The sequence below is a fragment of the Terrapene carolina genome, unplaced genomic scaffold, assembly GCF_002925995.2.
Source record: "Terrapene carolina triunguis isolate 2854851 unplaced genomic scaffold, T_m_triunguis-2.0 Scaffold951, whole genome shotgun sequence".
NCBI classification, from domain to species: Eukaryota; Metazoa; Chordata; order Testudines; family Emydidae; genus Terrapene; species Terrapene triunguis.
This window is the reverse complement of record NW_020665302.1, coordinates 4,663,826-4,685,191: the sequence shown is the minus strand read 5'-3', so window position 1 is coordinate 4,685,191 and position 21,366 is coordinate 4,663,826. Positions and strand designations below refer to the sequence as shown.

At 51.7% G+C, this 21,366-nt stretch overlaps 1 protein-coding gene across 1 annotated transcript in view; it reads left to right on the top strand.

Moving 5' to 3' along the window:
• RBM19 (RNA binding motif protein 19) overlaps positions 1-21,366 on the top strand; it is a 112,163-nt gene that overhangs the window by 77,491 nt on the left and 13,306 nt on the right. The window contains exon 24 of the mRNA XM_024213676.3: positions 16,246-16,366. Within this exon, the coding sequence (XP_024069444.2) occupies positions 16,246-16,334 (89 nt within the window). The 3' untranslated portion in view covers positions 16,335-16,366. The remainder of the gene's footprint in view (positions 1-16,245; positions 16,367-21,366) is intronic.

Below are 21,366 nucleotides of genomic sequence, written 5' to 3'. Positions count from 1 at the left end.
ATTCCTGGCCCAGCCAATGGTCTGCCGAGCCTCAGTTTCCCCCTCTGTAAAATGGGGGGAGTGCTACTGATCACTTTTGAGATCTACTGATGAAAAGTTCTACATGAGAGCACGATATTGTGTGCTTTGACACACTGAAATGCCACATCCCCACATGCTGTGTGTTAAGGTAGCATGTTTAGTGCCTGGAATGGCTAATTTACAAGAGATACAGGCCTCCAGAAGGAGGAGGATGAAGTCCAGGTAAAAATGGAACAGCTAAGAAGTTGAGAGTTGAACAGACTTGTTTGGATCAGATTCCAGAAGCCAACATTCCCATAGATAACCCTACTGCAGACTTGTATTGACAGCCATTGACAAGTGCCAATGCGTTGGTTGGCAAATATTTGTGTAAGAAGCTCTCCCCTGGGTTCAAGGACTATGGTGGAGATCAATGCTCCTCCTTCAGCCTTTCAGCGCAATCTGCCCCCAACAGACACATGCCAGCTGCCTCCAGAAAAAAGGGTTGAGATGAGCAATTCATTCCAGGAAAGCGTTGAAAGCAGCAGTTTACGTACATGGCGATGAGAAGCAAACCACTTCTCTCCCTCCCTGGAATAGAGGACTGCACGGGCAGTGGTTCTTGACAGACATTCAGGTTGGGAAGACAGTCTCCAGTGAAAGGGGTGTGGCTGGATCCCACCAGGTGGACCAGCTGTTGAATGTGACGGGGTAACAGTCAGCTGTTGGTGAGAGGCAGGAAAGCAAGTGAGCACTGGAAATAATAGCCGAGCCACTGGTGTGACCTAGATAGCACAAGGGAGGCTGGGCGTGTGCAAATGCCTGGGGGTGTCAGTGCACCAAGCGGGAGGAATTGTGCACAATTGTGCTCCAGACATGGCACGTGGAATTGGGATGTAAGGTGGGGAAAGAGGCTTCCTCAGGGTGACCCTAGAGGAGAAGGGAGCTGCAAGGAAGTTGATTCATTTGTCCCTATTATATTTAGAATTGCCTCCCCCTCTGTTTTTGCAGTCTCCGGAGCCCCTGTGTTACCTGGGGGAGTCATTTTAAAAACTGATCTCGACTTTCCCTGGTGACTGCAGATCTAATAAAAATGCAGACTGCTCCCCCTGCTGTGTCAACCTCCCCCTTAGCCAGCTCTGCCAACAGGTCACACTGGGTTCCAACGGGTGCCCTGATTTCTGTGCACTTGTTCGCTGTCTGTTTTTGTCTTCCCTGAGTCCTTGGGATCCTCATGTCCTAGCATTTGTATTATCTGCCGTGGATAGAAGTTGGAAGCCAAACGGGCAGCATGTCCCCAGGATCTTGGCTGTGGAGCGAGAGAGAGTTCAGTAAGCCACATCGGTTTGGAACTGAAAATAAGAGCAGTGTCTGGCTTGGAATCCTTCTTGGTGTGCGAGTGCTGGGAGATGGGGAAACAGACCCAGTAGACTTCCACCCCTGCCCTCCCTACGTGCACACTGGCCACTTCCCCTGGCAGGGGCGGCTCTAGCTTTTTTTTCCGCCCCAAGCACAGCAGTCAGGCGGCCTTCGGCGGCGTACCTGCGGGAGGTCCCGGGTCCTGCGGCTTCTGCGTACCCGCCGCCGAATTGCCGCCGAATCCGCGGGACCAGCGGACCTCCCGCAGACACGCCGCTGAAGGCCGCCTAACTGCCGCCCTCACGGTGACCGGCATGCCGCCCCCCGCTTGGAGCGTTGGTGCCTGGAGCCGCCGCTGGCCCCTGGCTAATTGTTACTTCTAGTTGGCATTCAGTTACTTTGTGCTTAGCCCTGTTTTCAGGGAAATACGCAAGAGACTGGACCTAGTGGCCTGGACTGGAGTCCACTGTGAGGGCATCTACTTAAAAGGAATGTTCATGGCCAAGCATCTCTGTGGGACAGTGAGTGAGTGCATTCAGCTGTTAACTGCTTCAGTCCCTCCGGCGATGCTGCATTTGTTTCTTTACTTGGATCGTAAGCCTCTTGTGTTTGTACAATGCCTTGATCCAAATTCGGCCTTGTAGGCGCTTCTGAAATATATGTATTTAATAGCAGTGCACCTTCTGGACCTGAGTTCAGTGGTTGCCCGAGAGCCCAGTGTGACTGTATCTGGGACGTAGCTCATCTCCTAGTGGCCTGGAATTTTCTATTTCAGCATATGGTCCTGCAAAGCCACCCCCAAAGGGAACCCTGACAGGGTTACTGGGAGCTGGACGGGCAATGTGTTCCACCAGCTCTGCGTGCCTTTGGTGTGGGAGACGTAGACCATTGCTGTAAGGATGCAGAAAACGGAAGGGCTAGAAATAAGCATAGGTAAACTGCAGCTGCATCTCTCCCTTCCGTCAGCAACCTCTCCGATACACCTTCACCATTGTTTTGGTCAGAATAGCACGTTAGCTGGGGGTGGGGAGAGGCTCATTTTTTCCATTGGTGGAGCCAGGCACATTGTGGGTCTGCGCTGTGCGATACCCAGCTTTGTGCCAACGCACTGCAGTTCTGCTCTGAAACCTCTCCGACCCTCCCCGTCTAGCCCAGCGCTGGGACTCGAATACTGTCCTCTGAGTGATTGTTGTAATAAGTCTAAATGTCTGTGTCTGAGAGCCCCGAATTCTTGTCATTGGTGATTGAAGCCAGATACGATGAGATTGTAATCCAAAATCGCTTCACCGTTTATTCCCCTGACCTCCTCCATCCCGTCTCGCCACGCAGCTAGTTGTTACTGTGGCACAGATTGTTATAACCACCCACGTGCTCATCTCTCCAGCCGTGCTTCCTTCTCCGCGCCGGCCGATAAGGGAGCTGTTCTGACCACAAGCACCCATCGAGCAAGGCCGCGGTTTAGATTAGCAGAGTGAGAGTGAGTCATGGAGCGGAACGTTTTTCATTTGTTGCCAGCCCTGAGCATTCCTGCTGGGGGCACACGTACTGTGAACATACAAACACCACCTGAACCCGCTCCGCTCTGCTGAGGCCCCGCGCTGCCTCCTTTGCAGAGAGCACGCTCCATTTTCCTCCTTCCGTTCTGCTTCCCAGCGAGACATTTCCATTGAAGCACATGGTCTCCCCTGCATTTAGTGCACCCCCGGTTCTTCCAAATAATGCGTGGGGCAGCCAGGTTTTTTATGTGCAACCCAAGCTTTACTTTGAATCTGAGGGCAGCTTTTACCCACAGGGGTCGGGCTCTTGGCCGTGTAGATCACAGCCTTGTTTTCTTTCTCCCGTGTCTCCCAAGAGAGAGAGAACACGCACCTTGCAATGCAGTGGACGTTTCAAAGAGGAGCATAAGTCGCTCCAAAGATCAGCAGCCTTAGAGGCAAGTTAACTAGAGAGCGGAAAGCGTCAGTAGGGACGGTTGGGAGCTCTGCTTGTCTGGGTACAGCATCTTCTGTCCCTCCTCCCCCTCCCCTGAATTGGGTTTCAAAAGCGAACCCACATAGCAAGCAAAGAGGGGGATGCTCTGGCGGACATGTGCGTGGGAGGGAGCTCAGGAGAGGAAGAGAAGTGAGCGTGAAAGCACAGCGGAGGGAAGTAAGTAAGCTGCTGGCTGTGTCTCATTCATCCAGAGTGCAGTTCAAACAGCAGGCTCGTGACTGAGAGAAGCTTTCAGTCCTTTTGCAGGCCGCAGTGCCTGTGAATTCAGCAGAGTGCATATAATAGTGCCAAAAGAATCTGATGCAGAAATCTTTGTTTGCTGGCCTTTCAGGCAGGAGGGAAATGGCTTTGTTTGGCTACACGCTCAGGTTGTTTTTTTAAAAAGTGCCCCCCTTCCTGTTCTTTTGTTAATAGCAGGTAGGGCAGTGCTGTGGGTTAATGCTCTTGCCTGGAGAACTGGGTTCAAATACGACTTGCATCACTAGCAGCCGGCAGCCAAGCCAGCACCCCACCACCACCTCTCCCGAGACTCACTCGGGCTGTGAGCTTGTCCTGTCTTAACAAGCGAAATGGGGTCAGAGCTGGTGGTTGCTTGGATTGAGAGACAACCTCCGCCGCCCCCCAAAGATCCAAAGTTGCTGCAGGACGTGGTGCTGGTGAGACAGTAATTGGTGCTCTGGGTAAACACTGACATAGCGCCTAATGGCACTGGGGGTGCTGTACTGGTGGTTTTATGTTTGGGTGACACGTCAAAGCAAGGTCCTGACCATGTGTGGTCATTGGAGATCCCATGGCACAAGAAGAGGGGTGACAGCTGTGTTGCCCTGGCCAGTCTCCAGTAGCAGTCATTGCCGTCTTCCCAACGTTATTCCATTGCATGCATTTCTGAGGTCCCTTCCTCGTAGTACCTAGGCATCGCGACCTGAACTGATTACCTGCCTCGACAGCGAGGAACAGGTCCCTGTAACAAAGCTGCTCACTGACCAGGAGGAATCCAGGTGTGGTTTCCAGTGTGCACAGCCATGATTGTGTCTCATTTACCTGGTAGGGGAAAGCCGGAAGGGTGGTGGCGGGAGAGAGCTCACATGGTGCCTTCTCCTAGGTAGCATTCTGTTTCCTGGCTCTTAGTTTGAAAGCGGGCTCTGCCAGCCTCAGTGGTGTAGGATAGGCATGGGCAGGGTGCAGGCGAGAGATGATCTTCAGGAGAGCCAGGCTCAAGCCCATTTGGGGATTTAAAGAATGGAGGCTGTGTTATTGAAATGGACCCAGAGTTCGACTGGCAGACCGTCTAGCATAGTGGTTTTCAAACTTATCTTCTGGCGACCCAGTTGAAGACAATTGTTGATGCCCGTGATCCAGCGGAGCTGGGGATGAGAGGTTTGGGGTGTGGGAGGGGGCTCTGGGCTGGGGTAGGGGGTTGGGGTGCGGGAGGGAGTCAGGGTTCTGGGCTGGGGGTGCAGGCTCTGGGGTGAGGCTGGGGATGAGGGGTATAGGGTGCTCCGGGTTTGGGGGGGCTCAGGGCAGGGGATTGGGGCGCATGCTTACCTCGGGCAGCTCCTGGTCAGCCGCACAGCAGGGGTGCTTAGGCAGGCTTCCTGCCTGTCCTGGCACAGCGGATCGTGCTGTGCCCCAGAAGTGGCCAGCAGCAGGTCCAGCTCCTAGGCGGAAGCACACAAGCAGCTCCGCGTGGCTCTCGCCCAAAGGTACTGCCCTTCCAGCTCTGATTGACCAGGAACGAGCCAATGGGAGTGTGGAGCCGGTGCTCGGGGCAGAGGCAGCGCATGGAGCCCTGTGGTCCCCCCGCCTAGGAGCCGGACCTGCTGCTGGCTGCTTCCGGGGCGCAGCGCCGTGTCAGAACAGGTAGGAACTATCCTGCCTTAGCCGGGCAGCACCACTATCGGGACTTTTAACGGCCCGGTCGGCGGTGCTGACCGGCGCCGCCACAACCCAGTGCCTGGCATTCCGCGACCCACTACTGAGTCGTCACCCGCAGTTTGAAAACCACTTGTCTAGCATATGCAGCGCTTGGTGGACCAACATGAGCACTGCTTATGAGGAGGGTTGCTATCTGCCTAATCGGCTGTGATTTCCAGGTGGCTTTCAGAGTCCTCCTACAGCAGTAACCTAGCCTTGAGGGCACCAAGGCATGTACCACCATGACCAGGGCAGCATCTGAGAGGAAAGGGAGGAGGAGGAGGAAAAGGCATTTCTGCCTACCCGAGCTCTGAGTGCCCAGGAGCAGAGATGAGTCCAGCAGGACCCTGAGACATGGAGAGCAGACAACCTACATTAAGGGTGAGGTCACTATTGTTACCAGTTCTTCCAAGTGCTCCCGTCCACCAATAGCTCCCACTTCTGTATTGCCGGGAGTGAACTACTTTTCATGCTAGTCCCTACTGTCCACAGCTGAGAAGGACAGTCGGAGCTCGATGTCCTCCGCAGACTGACAGCACAGCAGTCCCTTCCTTGAGCTGACGGAGCATTCTTTGCTTCCTGCCCTAAACTCTTGTGCAGCGTTACTGTGCAGTGTTCAAGAGCTGCCTCCTGCCACACCAGAGGGGCTGCCTTTCTGTGGGCAGCGAAGTGATGCCTGTATAGTTGACAAAGCGCTTTGGGATCCTTGAGGATCAAAAGGGCACCAGAAATGCAAGTGATTTGTATTCACTGCATAAGTCTGTAGACTCTGGTCATGTCAGGCTCAGGACTGGTATAATGAGGTGGTGCCCGTCTGTATCACGCTGCCTTGGCGATGCTATGAAGGCAGAGCTGCGGAACTACAGTACGCCTGGCTCTCTTCCTGGTTATTAATAAGACTTGCACAGAAATGTGAGCAAACCATTAACGTGTCATGGAAGTTTCGGCACATACTAGAATAAGACAAATGTCTGGGCAGGACAAACACGTGATGGATATTCCATATCCCTCGCAGGTTTCTGAATATACCCTTTCTAGTCCTGTTGTTCTATGTTTCATGCTAATTGATATAAAACTTAAAAAGTATTTTGAAACACTGGGGGGGGGGTGTTATTAAAAAAGACCTTTTTCAGTTTCTTCTTCTTTGTGGCCGCAACAAGGTTGTACAGGTGTTTCCAACGTTAATACCTCATGTGTCCGCGTGTAGGACAGGTTTCACGGTGCCAACAAGGAGGGAGATGGGTTTGTAACAATGTCTCCATTTTTTTTAGCAGTGGATGACACATGTTGGTGCACTCTCCAAGACTACTGCGGCCCTCACTTTCACTAAATATTTGACTTGCACCAACAATAAACTCCATCCTCTTCATAGTGATTCTCTTAGACCAATGGTTCTCAACGACCAATCCATAGACCTGCGATCTCCCTGACAGTTTAGGAAGGCAGCAAGCCGGTCGCTGGTATCAAAAAGGTTGAGAACTACTGTCTTAGACCATATGGATGTGTGCCCTTTTTAGCATTTCTATACATCAAAATAAGTTTAGACTAATAGAATTTAAGGTCAGAAGGGATCATGATCCTCATCTAGTCTGACCTACCAGATAGCACAGGCCAGAGAATCTCACCAACTGATTCCTGCATCCACACTATGACTTCTGTAGACACCTTTTAGAAAGATATCCAGTTTTGATTTCTAGACTGCAAGTGATGGAGGAACAACCATTGCTAGAGAATTTGATCCAGCGGCTAATTTCCCTCACTGTTAAAAGTATGCACCTTATTTCTAATCTGCATTTGTCTAGGTTCATCTTCCAATCGTATCTTGGCTTTTGGTTTTTGCTAGACTAAAGAGCCATCACCTATCAGAAATCTCTTCCCTATATAGGTTTTTGCAATTGTCATCAAGTCACCTCTTATCCTTCTCTTCAGCAAACTAAATAGAGAGTGTCTTCAGACTCTCGCTTGTTATTCAGACCTCAAATCATCTTATAGCTTTTTTTGAAACTTTTCCATGTTTTTTCCAACTTCCTTTTTGAAAGGTGGATACCAGAACTGGACACAGTATTCCAGAATGGTCTCACTACGGCCATCTACAGTGGCAGTAACACCTCCCTACACCTATTTGATATTCCCCTGCTTAGGCATCCAAGGATTGTGTTTGCCCTCTTACAATATATCAGTATAGCCTCTTTTTAGTGCTCTCGGTTTGTATACGTTTTCTCTTAAAACCAAGGTTTTAAATACTTTTTTCATACACCACGCCGTTACTCTGTGGAACTCAGTGCTATGAGATAGCATTGAGGCAGGGGCTTAGCAGAATTCCAGAAAAGTATGAGACGCTTTTATGTTCTGAAAGAACATTGGGAAGAAAAAACAATTGTAAAGGATAGAAACTCTTCTGCTTTAGTATCAGAGGGGTAGCCGTGTTAGTCTGGATCTGTATAAAGCGACAGAGAGTCCTATGGCACCTTATAGACTAACAGATGTATTGGAGCATGAGCTTTCGTGGGTGAAGACCGACTTCGTCAGACGCATCTTCTGCTTTAGGGCATAAAACAAGCCAGAGGTCTGCTCGGGTCTGATTTTTAAGCCAGAACCAAACCCAAGCTCACCTGTCCCAAGCCTTCCCCCGGAACCCGATTCAGCGACACTGATGCCTCCTGCCCATGGGGTTGGTGGCTGCGTGCCCTGCTCCTGCCGCCCACCGCCCCCTGCTGCGCTGTGTGTGCCGTGCAGTGAGAGATGCTGCCATTCCTCGGCACGCTCGCGCCACAGCGCGCACAGTGCAGGGAGGTGGCGGCTCGCAGGAGCGAGACACGCGGCTGCCACCGTGCTGATCCCATGGTGAGGAGTTGAGCTGACCCAGCCGCGGCCCAAGGGGTACTTGTACTTGAGTCCCCATTGGGTTTGGGTCAGGTTGCAGGGCTATAAAACAAACACTAAGGGCTTGTCTACGGAGAGATAGGAGAGTTAATTCGAATGATCTAAAGATGTATGTAAAGTGGATTAGTTAAACCACATTAAACCCCTGCGTGAACACTTAATTCATTTCTGAAGTGAATTAAACTAGACTGAATTAAGGCCACTTGAATTCTGACTAAGTGCATCCACACAGGGATTTAATGTGGTTTAATTAATCCACTTGAAAAATTCATTCGGATTAACTCTCCTGAGTGTCGCTGTGTAGACAAGCCCTAACTGGGGGGTGTCGGGAAGAAACTTCCCCCTGTGGGTAGGTTATTACAGGGTTTCTTCCATTTTCCTCTAAGGCATCTGGCGCTGTCCACTGTCAGACACGTGCTGGGCTGGGCGGCCCACTGGGGTTATCTCTTAGGGCATTTCCTATGAGCTTGTATGGCAGCTGCTCTGCGTTCAGCCACTCGAGGCTCCGAGGACCCTGCTCCGAGGACTTACGCAGGGCTCTGGATTCCTGCAGGGAAGGAGCTGGGTGATGGGAAGAATTTTCCTAGAATATTTTGTTCCTTCTACACTTGAGGCTGCTTTGCACACAAACCAGTGCACGATTGAATTGGGAGCTGAGCCCGGCTCATTTTGGGGTGCACCTCGCTGTCACCACTCCAGTCCTCCCGTGGCCTTTGGAAAATGGGGGTTCTGGATGCTTTCATGGAGTCTGGTCTGTGCAGTCAGTTCCCAGAGGAGGTGATGCCTCAGAGAGGGGGACACATCTGTGACCAGACACAACCCCCTCTTGCCTTCGGTAGCCCTTGCGATTCCAGACAGCAGTACTGCCGGTGTCGGCCTGCCAGCCTCCCTCGGCCTCTCTCGCTCTGGCAGGTGGTGTTTTGGAACTATTTCCGAGCGAGCCGGTAATATCCTGCACACACTCCCTCTCTCCCGGGAGCTGCAATCCGTGCAGGGAAGGTACTTGCTCCCAATCCAGCTAAATTACTATTGACTTGTGTTCTCTGTGCTCCGCAAACATTTCACTCGGCCGTCACCAGCGGGGCCGGCGATCTCCTGCCAGGGGTAACTTGGAAGGCCAGCTGTGCAGGGCCGTTTTTCCTGCTCTTCCCCATCGATCAAAGAATTAAACTGACGGGAGGGGGAATTTCGCGCTAAGCTAAGGAGGGGGAAAGAGTGACTTTTCATTGGAAAGATGAGGGCGGCGAGCGTGGGGGTGTGTAGGGGTGATGGGTACGTCCAAATGGAAAGCATGTGGGGGGCGGGCGCGGTATGGCAGGGGATTTGTGTCATGTTTCAGTGCTAAAGAAGCATCGAAAAAAACGAGGCAGTGAAGCAGCAACGTTTTATAACCAGTTCCTCTCGTTCTGCAGGAGGCTGTGGTGTGAACAGACATGACCGGCCAGATCCTCTGCAGAAGGCTGTGGGGCTAATGTAAAGAATGGGTCAGATCCTGAGATGGTGTAAATCAGTGTAGCTCCATTGATGCTAACTGAGGATCTGGCCCATTATTTACAATCTGCATCAGTGGAGCTGCACCGACTTACACCAGCTAGGGATCTGGCCCAGTGGTACTTCCTATGACTATCAAATCCAGTGTTGCCATCCTTGCGTCCTTTGGAAGGTTTTTTTTAGAGGCTTTTTGGTAGCCCCTTTTGCTAGGTGCATTGTAGAGACCCCACCTGTAATAGTGTTTGAAGAGCTCCTCAGCGCCCGTGTTTGTTTTCATTTCACCAGTATGTATCTCCCTTCCCCTCTGCTTTGTGCCTCTGGTTTTGTTTTGTTTTTCAGAGCATCTGTAACCAATGCAAACATGTGCCGTAGCCAGAGAGTAAAACCCTGCTGGATTAGTGTGACAGCCTCAACCCCGCCATGTGCTAATCCCATGGTAATTCCCTGTTAGCCCCCGTCCCCGTCGGCTTTTGCTATTGTCTAAAGGAAGCAAATGGCATCGTTAGCAGGCAAACCTTAACCAGCTTGGAGCAGCAGAGCCGCGGCGCATGCGCCAAAGTCAAACCAATTTGCTTCCCTTTTTTAGAAGGTGCGCAAATGGTTATGTGCGTTCCCAGCAGCTGCCTGCCGGCGTCCTCTCTGGGAGTTCCTAGTCTGGAGAGCAAGGGCCTGCTTATGTGGGGAGTTAGCGCCTGCCTCTAACGCAGGGGTCGGCAACCTTTCAGAAGTGCTGTGCCGAGTCTTCATTTATTCACTCTGATTTAAGGTTTCGCGTGCCAGTCATACATTTGAACATTTTTAGAAGGTCTCTTTCTGTAAGTCTATAATATGTAACTAAACTATTGTTGTATGTAAAGTAAATAAGGTTTTTAAAATGTTTAAGAAGCTTCATTTAAAATTAAATTTAAAATGCAGAGCCCCCCGGACCAGTGGCCAGGACCCAGGCAGTGTGAGTGCCACTGAAAATCAGCTTGCGTGCCGCCTTCGGCACACATGCCATAGGTTGCCTACCCCTGCTCTAACGTATGCAGCTGGACACCCGCACTGAGATCAGGGCCCCATTGTGCTGGGTGCTGTACAGACACGTCGGAAGAAGCAGTCCATGCCCTGAAGAGCTCACATTCTAAATAGGCAGAGAGGTTGAGACTCACCCAGAGTCACTCAGGAAGTCTGTGGCAGAGTCAGGACTTGAACCCAGATCTCTTCTACATTGCATCAGGACAAGTGTGTGCTGGGCGGGGGGATCCTCACCGGCAGCATGTATTTTATTATATTGTTTTCATTTGATGCTGATCCAAGGTGCTGTCTTGGCAGCGCTGAGATGGAACTCCTACCCACAGAGCAGTATGGCATGGGAAAGCCTCCCACACCTGTAGCCCCATCAATGTGCTTTGCCTCCACCCTGCACAGTACAGTAGAGCTCGCCGATGGTTTGACGGCAGCTGTGGCCCTTTTGTTTCCGGGCACGTCTGCAGATGCTGCCTGTGGTTACCAGCTGCAAGGGACATGATGATATACACACTTGCCTACTAGGGCTTGGACTGTGGCGACGGACTTATTTTTCAGAGGCCACCAAATCATCGTCGGGTGGTGGGAACGTTCATTCGCAGTGATCTGAGCTAGATTGCAGCCGACGACCTAGAGGCGGAAGGCTCTGCGTTCCCATCACTCATCCCCTTAGCTGGCCAGTCCCCTTGCCAGGAGGTGGAGAAGCTCTCTCCCAGATAGGGTCCCATTCACAATGCTCTGTGCAGCCCCTCTCAAGACACTTCAGCTGTCTATGCCCAGCTGCTGAAATCTCCCTGCTACAGCTATGTACACCTTGGGACGTACTCATTTCTGGGGAGCCGTAGCTGTAGTAGCTACTACAGGGGTGTCAGGACTCTTGGGTTCTCTTCCTGACTCTGCCACCAGCTTCCTGTGCGACGTTGGTCAAATCCCAGTTCTGTCTGCAAAACAGCAAAGGGTCGGCCAGTTTCTGTGCTGGGCATTTGTGCAGAGTGGCGTTTCAATGAGTTTCTGCTTTCAGCTGTGATTATTCAGAATTAAAATTCAAACTGTTGGAGGCCATGCAAGTTCCCGCCTAGGCAGCAGAAGGGATGCAAAGCACTGGAGGTAACTTTGGATATTGAAGGACAGATTTTACAAAGCCCACAGGCCTGCCAGTGAGACCCATGATGTTTCAGCCGCTGTTTATAGGCACTTTAGCAGGTTAGGGTAACAGTGTAGAAGGGTGGAAGGTCCAGTGGGACTTGGGAGACCCAGATTCAATTCCCTGCCCCCCCCCCCCGCCCCACACACACTTCTTTTGTAACCTTGAGCAAGTTACAGTGTGTCTGTGCCTCAGTTTCCTCTCTGTACAACGGGGACATTAGCCCTGCCCTACCGCACGGGGTGCTCAGATGCCATAGGGATGACGGTCATGTAAATTCCTCAGACAAATGGAAGGCTGAGGACCGCCTGTCTCCCTCTTTTATACCACCACCATTACAGTGGAGCTGCTGCCTGTGCTCCTCTTTTTTCCCCCTGCCCCCCTAAACGCACCTCTCGCTCAAGCCTAGGTAGGCAAGCAGCTGGCGTGGCATTACCACGAAGAGCCACCAGTGGTGGAACTACCTTCTCCAGCGTGGGGCGTTGGGGCCCAGGTTTGGTAAGCTTCCAGGCACACTGCGCAGCATTGGAGGCTGAGGAGTGACCCGGAGGTGAATGTGAAGTGCCTAGGCAAACACTTGAACGCTGCCTGATGCAGTGCCCTCTGTCAACGTCCTGTGCTCCTGAGGAACTATTCAAGCTAAGGGATAACCCCAGATCTGGCCTGGGATAAGCGGTGATGTTGATCTTTTGAGGGAGAGCAAGATGAGACCCTCAGGCTCCCTACTCTATTATAATACACACAAAGGGGCCATGTTTGGGTTGCCCTGTGGAACCTTGATTCCGGCAGTTCCTATTTTTTTGAGCGTTTGACTTTACAATGTTCTTTTAACTCATTTTTTTTCTGTAATGAGTAGCTTATAAAGGGTCAATAAGTGATAATATGATATGCTGATAGGGGTGATAAGTGTTAGATAAATGTATCAGTAGAAGATGTAATTGACGAGCCGTGGCTATAAGCAACCGAATGACATGTTTAATTTTTGACAATTTACTGTTTATTAAAACAGCTGCCTATCAATTGCTAACCCTTTACAACTATGACTATAACCGTAATGTAAGGTATAACCCGTTTAGACACCAAAAAGCAACACAAGGATGATTAGGGCTGCTTTAAATTTTGGAAATTTGGAGTTAATGTTTCTAGTTAAGGTTCCATCAGCAGCCTTCTGATTGACGGCGTCTGTCTCCAGTTCTTGGTTCCCCTGGACATATGCAGCTTGCTTCTGATCTCCTTTACGCTGGTATAACTCCACTACCATCAGCAAAGCTACTCCTGAGTAACCCCTGAAATCTGAACCCAGCCCTGTGTGCTCACTGTGCGCTACAGACGAGTTAACGCTGAGGATGGTGGTCGGAGGGTTACCGTACCTCTTTCCGCTTTGTGCAGTGTGGAGCACAAAGAACCAGTTGGACTCAGTGCACGTATATGGAGAGCACGTTATCCCTGCTTCTCAATAACAGAGTGAAGTGTGACCTCAAGTTACAGTGTCCTCACTAGTGTTGCGTGTGTGTCACTAGGACTTCTGGGGGCACATCCCAGGGTTCTTCGCACTTCAGTGAGCTGAGCCGCTGTATGTTTTTTTTTGTTTTTTTTTTTTCACCCAGTGAATTGTAGGAGAACTTGTCTGTCCTTGTGGGCACACAGGGTGAATTGAGGGAAGGCATTAGAGGACTTTCAGCACTTGAGTGGCTTAGCCTGTGTCCTCACTGAAAAGCAGGTGGGTTACAGCCCCAGTGAAAGCCCTGCTGCCCCAGCTAGCCTAAGTTGAAACCATCACCACACTTGGGTGAGAAGGTTTTGTGTGTGCAGGGGAGGGAGATTGGGGAAACACCCAGGTAGGAGGCTGGGCTAATTCTGACATCCCTGAAAGTTAGTAGAAAGGTGATCTGGGATGAGTCAAAGATGACTGTGGGATTGGGTAGCATTAGGGGGGCTGTAGATGGTGATCGGGTAAGGATCCTAGGGCAGAGTTAAGGTTACTGGTGGCTGTGAGGTTCCAGAATTTCAGATGTTTCAGTTCGTCACACATTTCCTTGTCAAGTTTAAGCAAGACACAGCTGCAGCCTTATGTCTCACTTTAACAATGGGAGGGTTGCTCTCTTAATAGATCCTTCTAGCCTTCCTCCTGTCTCCAGGGGTCTGACGCTGAGCGGGAGCCATAGCAGGAGAATTCCCCCCCACCCCCCCACCCAGATCTCCCCTCCCCTTTGCCTGTCTCCCACAGCATTCCTAAAGTATAGAAGTCGAGGGAGACCAATTCTGGCATTCTGTCAAGGAATTAATTGAAAAATAAAATCATTAGATGGGAACTCCAGAAATGCAAAATTGTTTAAGGGGGAAAGAAGGGGTGTGAGCTTTTGTCAGGTTAATTTCTTCTGTATTGATGCTTTGTGACATTTCCTTGTTGTTTATCTTCGGCAGCAGCTGTAATACTAAAAGAAAATGCACAGCTTGTTCCATTTATTTATTTTACACCTTTCTTCAGTCCTACGGTATGTTTGTTTGTTTGAGAAACCCAGTGAGGCTTTTGATGTCTGAGAGCCGGATTTAAACAGCTGTTCTCCGTGTGGAGGTGCGCTTCCTCATGGGAGGAGGATGGGGGGCGGGGTAGCTTGTCTGTCTTTCCTCAGCAAGCAGGGCTAAAGGTCTGCCTTGGCTGGTGTCACTAAGCTGGGTGATAATTTTTCCACGGATGCTCGCCTGGAGCTTGAAATGAATTCACTCTGGCCACGCTCGCTCTCCTCTGGGTTCACTCTTGGCAAATATATCGCCCAGGCGGGTTATCCCTAATGTCGCACCTTCCAAAGAAAGCTGCCGTTAACGGTGTACACGAGAGGGCTCACCCCACGTGCTGGTGCCATGATCCAACATGGAGACGGAAAAGCCCCATGTGATTTACATGACTAATCCCAACTAGCCAGCACAGCTTGAGCCTCATGTAACGTTCGTGATCAATCCACATTGCTGGCCTGTGGACACACAAATGTAGCATGTAGCCCTGTCCTGGGTGGATCATCCACCTCCTCCCTGACAAATAGCAGTGGGACCCTCAGTCCTGACTTGAATGCCTCATGGGGGCTTAAATGCCCATGAGCCGTGCTCCTGTATAAATGGATTCAGTAGATCAGGGTACATCAAAGGAGTGGGCACTGCAAGGCATCCCACTGCATACTTCTTTAAAGCAATTTGGGTGTTTGCTTCCAAACAAAGGCCTGTCACCGCAGGGGCTGCAGCAGGAGAGGGGTTAAATCTCCCGCCGGCTTTGGAGGCAGTGAGGCGTAGCTGTCGCTCGCCACCCCCTGGAACACCCGGCCCCAGGGAGCGCCCCTTATTGGGGAGCGGGTCGAAATCAGGCTGCGTCTGCATGGCACAGCCCCAGCGTCGTTAACATCAGCCAAGAGAGTGACAGGCATTTAGTTCATGCTTTGCCGCACCTGCCCTTCTGTTTCCGGCTGCCGCCGCTGCCACAGCTCCCATTACCTCCCTGCAAATTCAATTTCCAGAGGCCATTGTGCACTGCCAGAGCCTGATTATTACGAAGAAGCAAATGATAGTTGAGGGCTTTAAAGACGAGCTGCTCGGGAGAGCTAGAGCGGGGGAGAGGGAGCTAACGAGGATGGTGTACGCAGCCCGGGGTTGCTGCAGGGGGGATCGGGGCAGCCAGCGTCCCTCCTCTGTACGCCGTCCAGGGGACATTATCCTGGCGGGGAAGCTGCCGGTTGCCTTGCCCCCCCCTCCCCTCCCCAGGTCAGTATCCCCCTCCATGTGCTCTCATCTCGCTGAGACCAGGTGTGCTGCCCCTCTCTCCTGCTCTTCACCCCTTTGCTTCCTGTGATGAGCCCCTCTGATAGGCTCCGCACGCACGCATGACATCTGGCTGCCCCCCATAGGGCACAAGTATTCTCCCTTGTCAGAGAGGAGAACGGGGGATGATCTGCAATCCCCTCCCATCCCTCCCCAACACACACTCATCCTGCAGAGAAGCAAGTGGAAGGAAACGGACTTCCCAGGAGCCCTCTCCTGCCCTGCCCTCCCCACTGCTACAAAGACAAGCCCACAAGAGTCAGAGCAGCGTGGATGCTTCCACAGCCCGTCCTCTTCCTTCCCACATCCTGCCCCAGGCCCCGTGGAGCAGAGACCAGGGTGCAGGCTCACTCGGCCTTCTGCTCCTCTAAAGGTGAGGAGACCCTTTCAGCTTGTCTGGGGTGGAGAGACGTGATCAGAGCTCAGGCCTGAGAGCCAGGAACGCCCGCCTTCTAATCCCAGGTGTGGCAGCACCGGGCTCTGAAGCGTTTGAACGCGGTTGTTGCCAGCCCTGTGCACTGCTCAGCCCGGGCAGGGGTTGGGAATGCTCCTCAGAAGCTGGCTGCAGTGAGGTGCAGATGCATGTCTTTTAATCGTGTCTGTCTTCTCTCACCCCGCCCTCTCCTCTGCCATCTGGGCCTGCACAGATTCCCCAAAGAAGAAGAAGCGTGCTGTGGCTTTGGACGAAATCCTGGAGCAGCTGGAGGAGGACGGGGATGACGATGCAGGCGACTAGCAGACTCATCGGCTGCTGTTTGGAGTCTGAGGGTATGTGTTCCACGCGGGGCGGGGGCAGGTCCTCTCAAAATTCAGTTGTTTTATTATTTCTATTATGGTAGCGCCTAGGAGCTCCAGTCAAGGATCAGGGTCCCATTGCGCTAGGTGCTCTACAAAGTCGGCAGACCCTGCCTCAGAATTAGTCTTCGTGTTGGCCTGGATGCAACAGCTGGTGCAAAAAGACAAATGGGGATGGGAGAGGATGCAGGATATGGGTAAAATAAGCTGCTTAGCAGAGACTCAGAGGTCACAGCCGACCGCTTACCTGGTCTTTTCCAAGGTGCATGGGCCTTTTGGCTGCAGCGAGTGGCGGCTCTTATAGAAGCAAAGGGCAGGTTTCCTTTCCGTGTGGAAACAGCCCCTGCTCTTCCCTGGTTATCTAGCTCCTCTCATCCAAACTTCCCAAAGCACTTTAGAAACATTGAGTCCCACAGCAGGTATTAAGTGTCATGACTGAGGTCTCTCAGCAGGTCAGTTGCAGAGCTCGGAGAAGACCCTAGCAGTCTCAACTCCCACTTACCAGATGGCACTGCTTCAAAGGCTGGTTGTTCCGTTAGCTGGAAGCAGTTCTTGACTGGTTTGCGATGCCCCCATGTGCAACCTGTCACCCTCTCGCCAGTTTTTTTGTCATGATACTGGGGTGGTGGATCAGAACCGGGTCCAGTTCTGGTGCCACGTTTGGGCTTTGGGGTGAAATCGGTCACCAGACTGCTCGCTTTATGTGCTTTCACGTGGCTTTCAGAGGAAAGGCAGTGGAGCTGGAGAAGGCCGAATTCTCCCTCACCTGCCCCTGCTCCGTTCGAGGAAACAGATGGGCTGCCAAAAGAGCCTGCCTAGAGACCAGCCAGCAGCTGTTGCCACAAAATGGGTAGCTTGGCAATCTCCTTTCTCCTACCGCCACCGCTGACTTGCGCCGCCTCGCTCCATCTGTAGGGACCAGGCGCCTCAAGGTCACTGAGATGCTACCACGGGGCTGGATGACAGCTGTGCTGTTCAGACACCGCTGTGACATTCTACAGTCACCTGCTACAAACTGCTCTAGACGGCTGTCGTATTGGAGGGGTTTGGCTAGCTCAGGGCTCGCAGCATGCAGCCAGTCCCCTCTAGAGTCTCGGGTTTGCAGCGAGCAAAGGCGTCGCAGGGATGAAACGAGACTGAGATCTTAGTCCCGTTTCTAGTGGGCAGGTAGCCGCCGCACCATCGCAGTGAAATCCAATTGGGACCTCTCGCCATCTCAGCGGAGAGGCCAGAGATGGAGTGGGACACAGACAGTGAGCTCCTCTGACCCAGGGGGCTGAACACTCCGTGTATCGTGGTGAGCCAGTGTGTGGGTACCATGCCCAGATATGCCGGCTCTGTGCAGAGAGGGCTTGTCAGTCTGATGCTTCTCATCAGGGCTAAATTCGCTGGCAAAGTAGGATGGAAGTGAAACGCTGTGACACAAAACAAAAGCCACCTAGCCCCAAAGTGGCATGTAATAGGATTCAAGATGTTGCACTGCCTTCTTCCTTTGACTGGTAAGCTACTTACAGTGTCTTGTTCATGCTGCCTTGAGTGGTAATTGGCATTGCTCCCTGGCGTGGGGCGCAAGGAGGGGACACAGTCCCGAAGGCTCTAGGGAGGATGGAACAGCTTCTGTGGAAACCATTGCATGCTAATAAATAAGCCAGGCCTGCTGCACCCTTCGGTGCCTGCGATTGCAGGTTATAGCTCCCCGCAGCAAATCCTGCGCCCCCGCAGCAAATCCTGCTCACCCAGCACTAGTGCCCGCAACCAGTGGCGCTCGTGCAAGGACAGTGGCTGCCGGATAGTGGCTGCTACAGATTTTTTTATGTGCATTTGCTTATGGTGTGGGGGACAGATACAGATGGCACATTTCACCCTTAATGTGAATTCCAGCCTTCCGCTGCACGTTTTCAGGTTTAACTTAATATTCTATTCATATAGATGGTTTTTTGGTTGCTGAGTTTCTAGGGAGAAATTTATTTTGGGATTTTTTTTTAATTGGGTAGATTTATCGTAAACTCCTCTTCAGTGCAGGTGGCTAGACGTGGCTGCATTTTCACTTTCTGCATGCGCAGACGGGCGCGAGACAGCGTTTCAAATTGTTGCACCAATCAGAAATTTGTGTGTGTATTTAAGTGCAATGACTTTCATTTCTTCCTTAATGGTGTGTCAGTGCGGCTCCCGCTGTAGGTGCACTGGCCCCTCAGGCACTCGATCAGATGTTTTTGAGGAGCAGCATCCATCAGGGCTGTACACATGCCCTATGCCACCTCACGCTCCCGTGTGAGGGCATGAAGAGCTGGGAGGTCACGGTCCCTCCGTTCTCTGACTCGGCAGCGACATGGTTCCTGGCGACTGTCTGACCCACTGCTCTTTCGTGAGCTTCAGACTCATTAGTTTTGTGAAGAGTCTTTCATCGCTTTCCTCCATTGTTAATTCTTTGAAACGGGACGTTCCAAAACTAAGAAAAAAAGATCAAGAGACACCCACCCGGGCACAGCAGGGCAGGGTGCTTCATGCTAACTGCCATGGTGGACTCCAAGCCTTCGGGGTTTGGGCTCTACCCGACCTACAACGAACTCATCCCTCTCATCGATGGGCACAGCTGATGCCCTGTCTGTCTGGGGGAGGGTCGCATCCTTGATAGGTACTTGGTGTGCAAATCATTCTTGTCAAGGATTCGTGCGCCCAGGGACACGTGGCTCAGACTTCACCTGCTCAAGCAGTTGATGCATGTCACCTCAGCCTGAAGGAGACATCCGCCTCCGAGGAACCCATGGGGTGACCCTCAGCAAGTTCTTCTCTGAGCAGACACCGCATCCTGGGGTCTAGCAGTGAGAAGAAAGGCAGGAAGAAAACCCCGTCAAAGTCAGCATTGATGACATTGATGCCAATCACCCAGCACTGGGGCCACCGATGCAGCTGAGTCCAGCAGCCACCTCAACATGTACATGGTGCCACTTGCCAGCTCTGGTTCAGGGCAGTCGATTCTCCAGTGAAACTCCTGATAGACAAGAAGGTGGAAGTACTGTATCCTGTTACTAGGAGCTGGCTGACACCCTCAAACACTTGAAAAGGGTTCCCGTTCTCAGTCCCCTCCCCAGCAAAGGTCTTCATCACAGATGTGTCAGAGACAGGATGGAGAGCTCACTTGCACCACCTGTAGATCTGAGTCATCTGGTTCCCAAACAACAGGGGGCTGCATGTGTACATCCCAGAACTCGGCCATCAGAGTGGCCTGTATGCCGTTCCTGCCTCTTCTCCAAAACTCAGTTGTGGTGATCGTCGCAGACAACATGATGACCATGTGCTGGATAAACAAGCAAGGGGGTGCCCACTCCTCACCCCTCTGCCTCAAAGCCATCGACTTCTGGAACAGGTGCCATCAGAACAGAGTAACACCAGTGGCCCGTCACCTCCCAGGAATCAGACTTGTGAGCAGGCAGTTAGTGACCACCACATATGGTCATTGCACAGATCCATCACAAAAGTGACTTCCAACAGTGGAGACCCCCGAGTCAGACTTGTTCGCCACCAAGAGCAACACGCATTGTCCGAACTTCGGCTCCGAAAGAGGCCTGAGTCATTCCGAATTTCTTCCTCCTGCAGTGGAACCAAGAGTGTCTTTCTTCCAATTCCCCTGATTCCCAGAGTGACTTCCAGAATCAAAAGAGGCAAAGCCATGACCCTGAGTTGTTTTCTCTGATGGTAAAGCAAAACCCAACAAAGGAATGAGCTCAGACTGACGTTCCATTAACTTAAGTTGAAAATTAGGCTCCTAAGTCATCTACGTGCTTTTGAAAATGTTACCTGCTCTGTGGACTGTGTGAGTAGAACAGGTCAGGAAAGGCACCTGCTCATAAACCTCTTGAGGTTACCCAGGTGTCACGGGATGACGAAGGCCAATGAGGGCATCTACTCTCCCTGCCAATCCTGGGGTGCGCCCTAGTTTTCAATTGCTTTGCCCGGTCTAGTTTTAATATTTCTAAGGAAAAGGTCCCCCCACACACACCCTCTTTCAGTCTTAGCTGTGTCCTCAGAACTAGCCCCTTGTGTGCGCAATAGTCTGCTAGCTCTTAGTGGCATGTGTTGGTTTTGTGTGCTATGTATTAGTGTGAGAGAGGCTGTTTTTCTCTGTGATAGCTGTCTATTGTTGCAAGACTCTTACCAATACGCCTAGCAGTGGGATGCTCATAACCTTACTTATTATTGGACTTTTGTTAAACCCACAACACCGGTGGCCTCCTGAATAGTGACTCAAAACACATCTGGGCCTGCATCTGACCAATAACCTTTCTAATACGTCTGCCTTCCCGGGCTCCCGTTTGTGACGGAAGCACGCTCAGCATCAGGGCTCTGCGGATGAAAGGAAAGGTGGCTACATGACCACAGGAATAATCCAAGCTGGGTTAAATAACTGTCTGCTCCATGCTGTGCGTCTGGAATAAGTACAGGGCCTTGAGATACCATTTGTCCTTTTGGAATGGCTCTAATATAAGGATGCCTCCAGATGCATCTGCTGTTAACACCTTCCTCTTGAGAAGGGAGCAAGAGGAGAGACGTGGGGGTGGGGAGGGAGCAGCGTGAGGGGAAAGGACGGTGAGCATTGGTTAGAGCCGGGAATTGCACAGGCAGGGTAGAGTCTGGCAACAATAGACACAGAGCTCTCCCCATGTACCTCTGGCCTGATCCAGAGCATTCTGCCCTTCCAGTCCTTTGTAGGCACCGGGAACAAAGGCACCATCATCCCTTTAATGTTGCCTGCAGCTCCAGTCATGCTGAACTGGACTGTTAAGTATCTACATGGGGAACAAGTATTGAATAATGGGCTCTTCAAATAGCAGCGAAAGGGCGAAGGTGATCCAGGGGTTGGAAGTGGAAGCTCGACAATTTCAGACTGGAAATAAGGGGTCAACTTTTAACAGTGAGGTTCATTAACCACTGGAATCATTTTACCAAGGGTCGTGGTGGATTCTCCATCACTG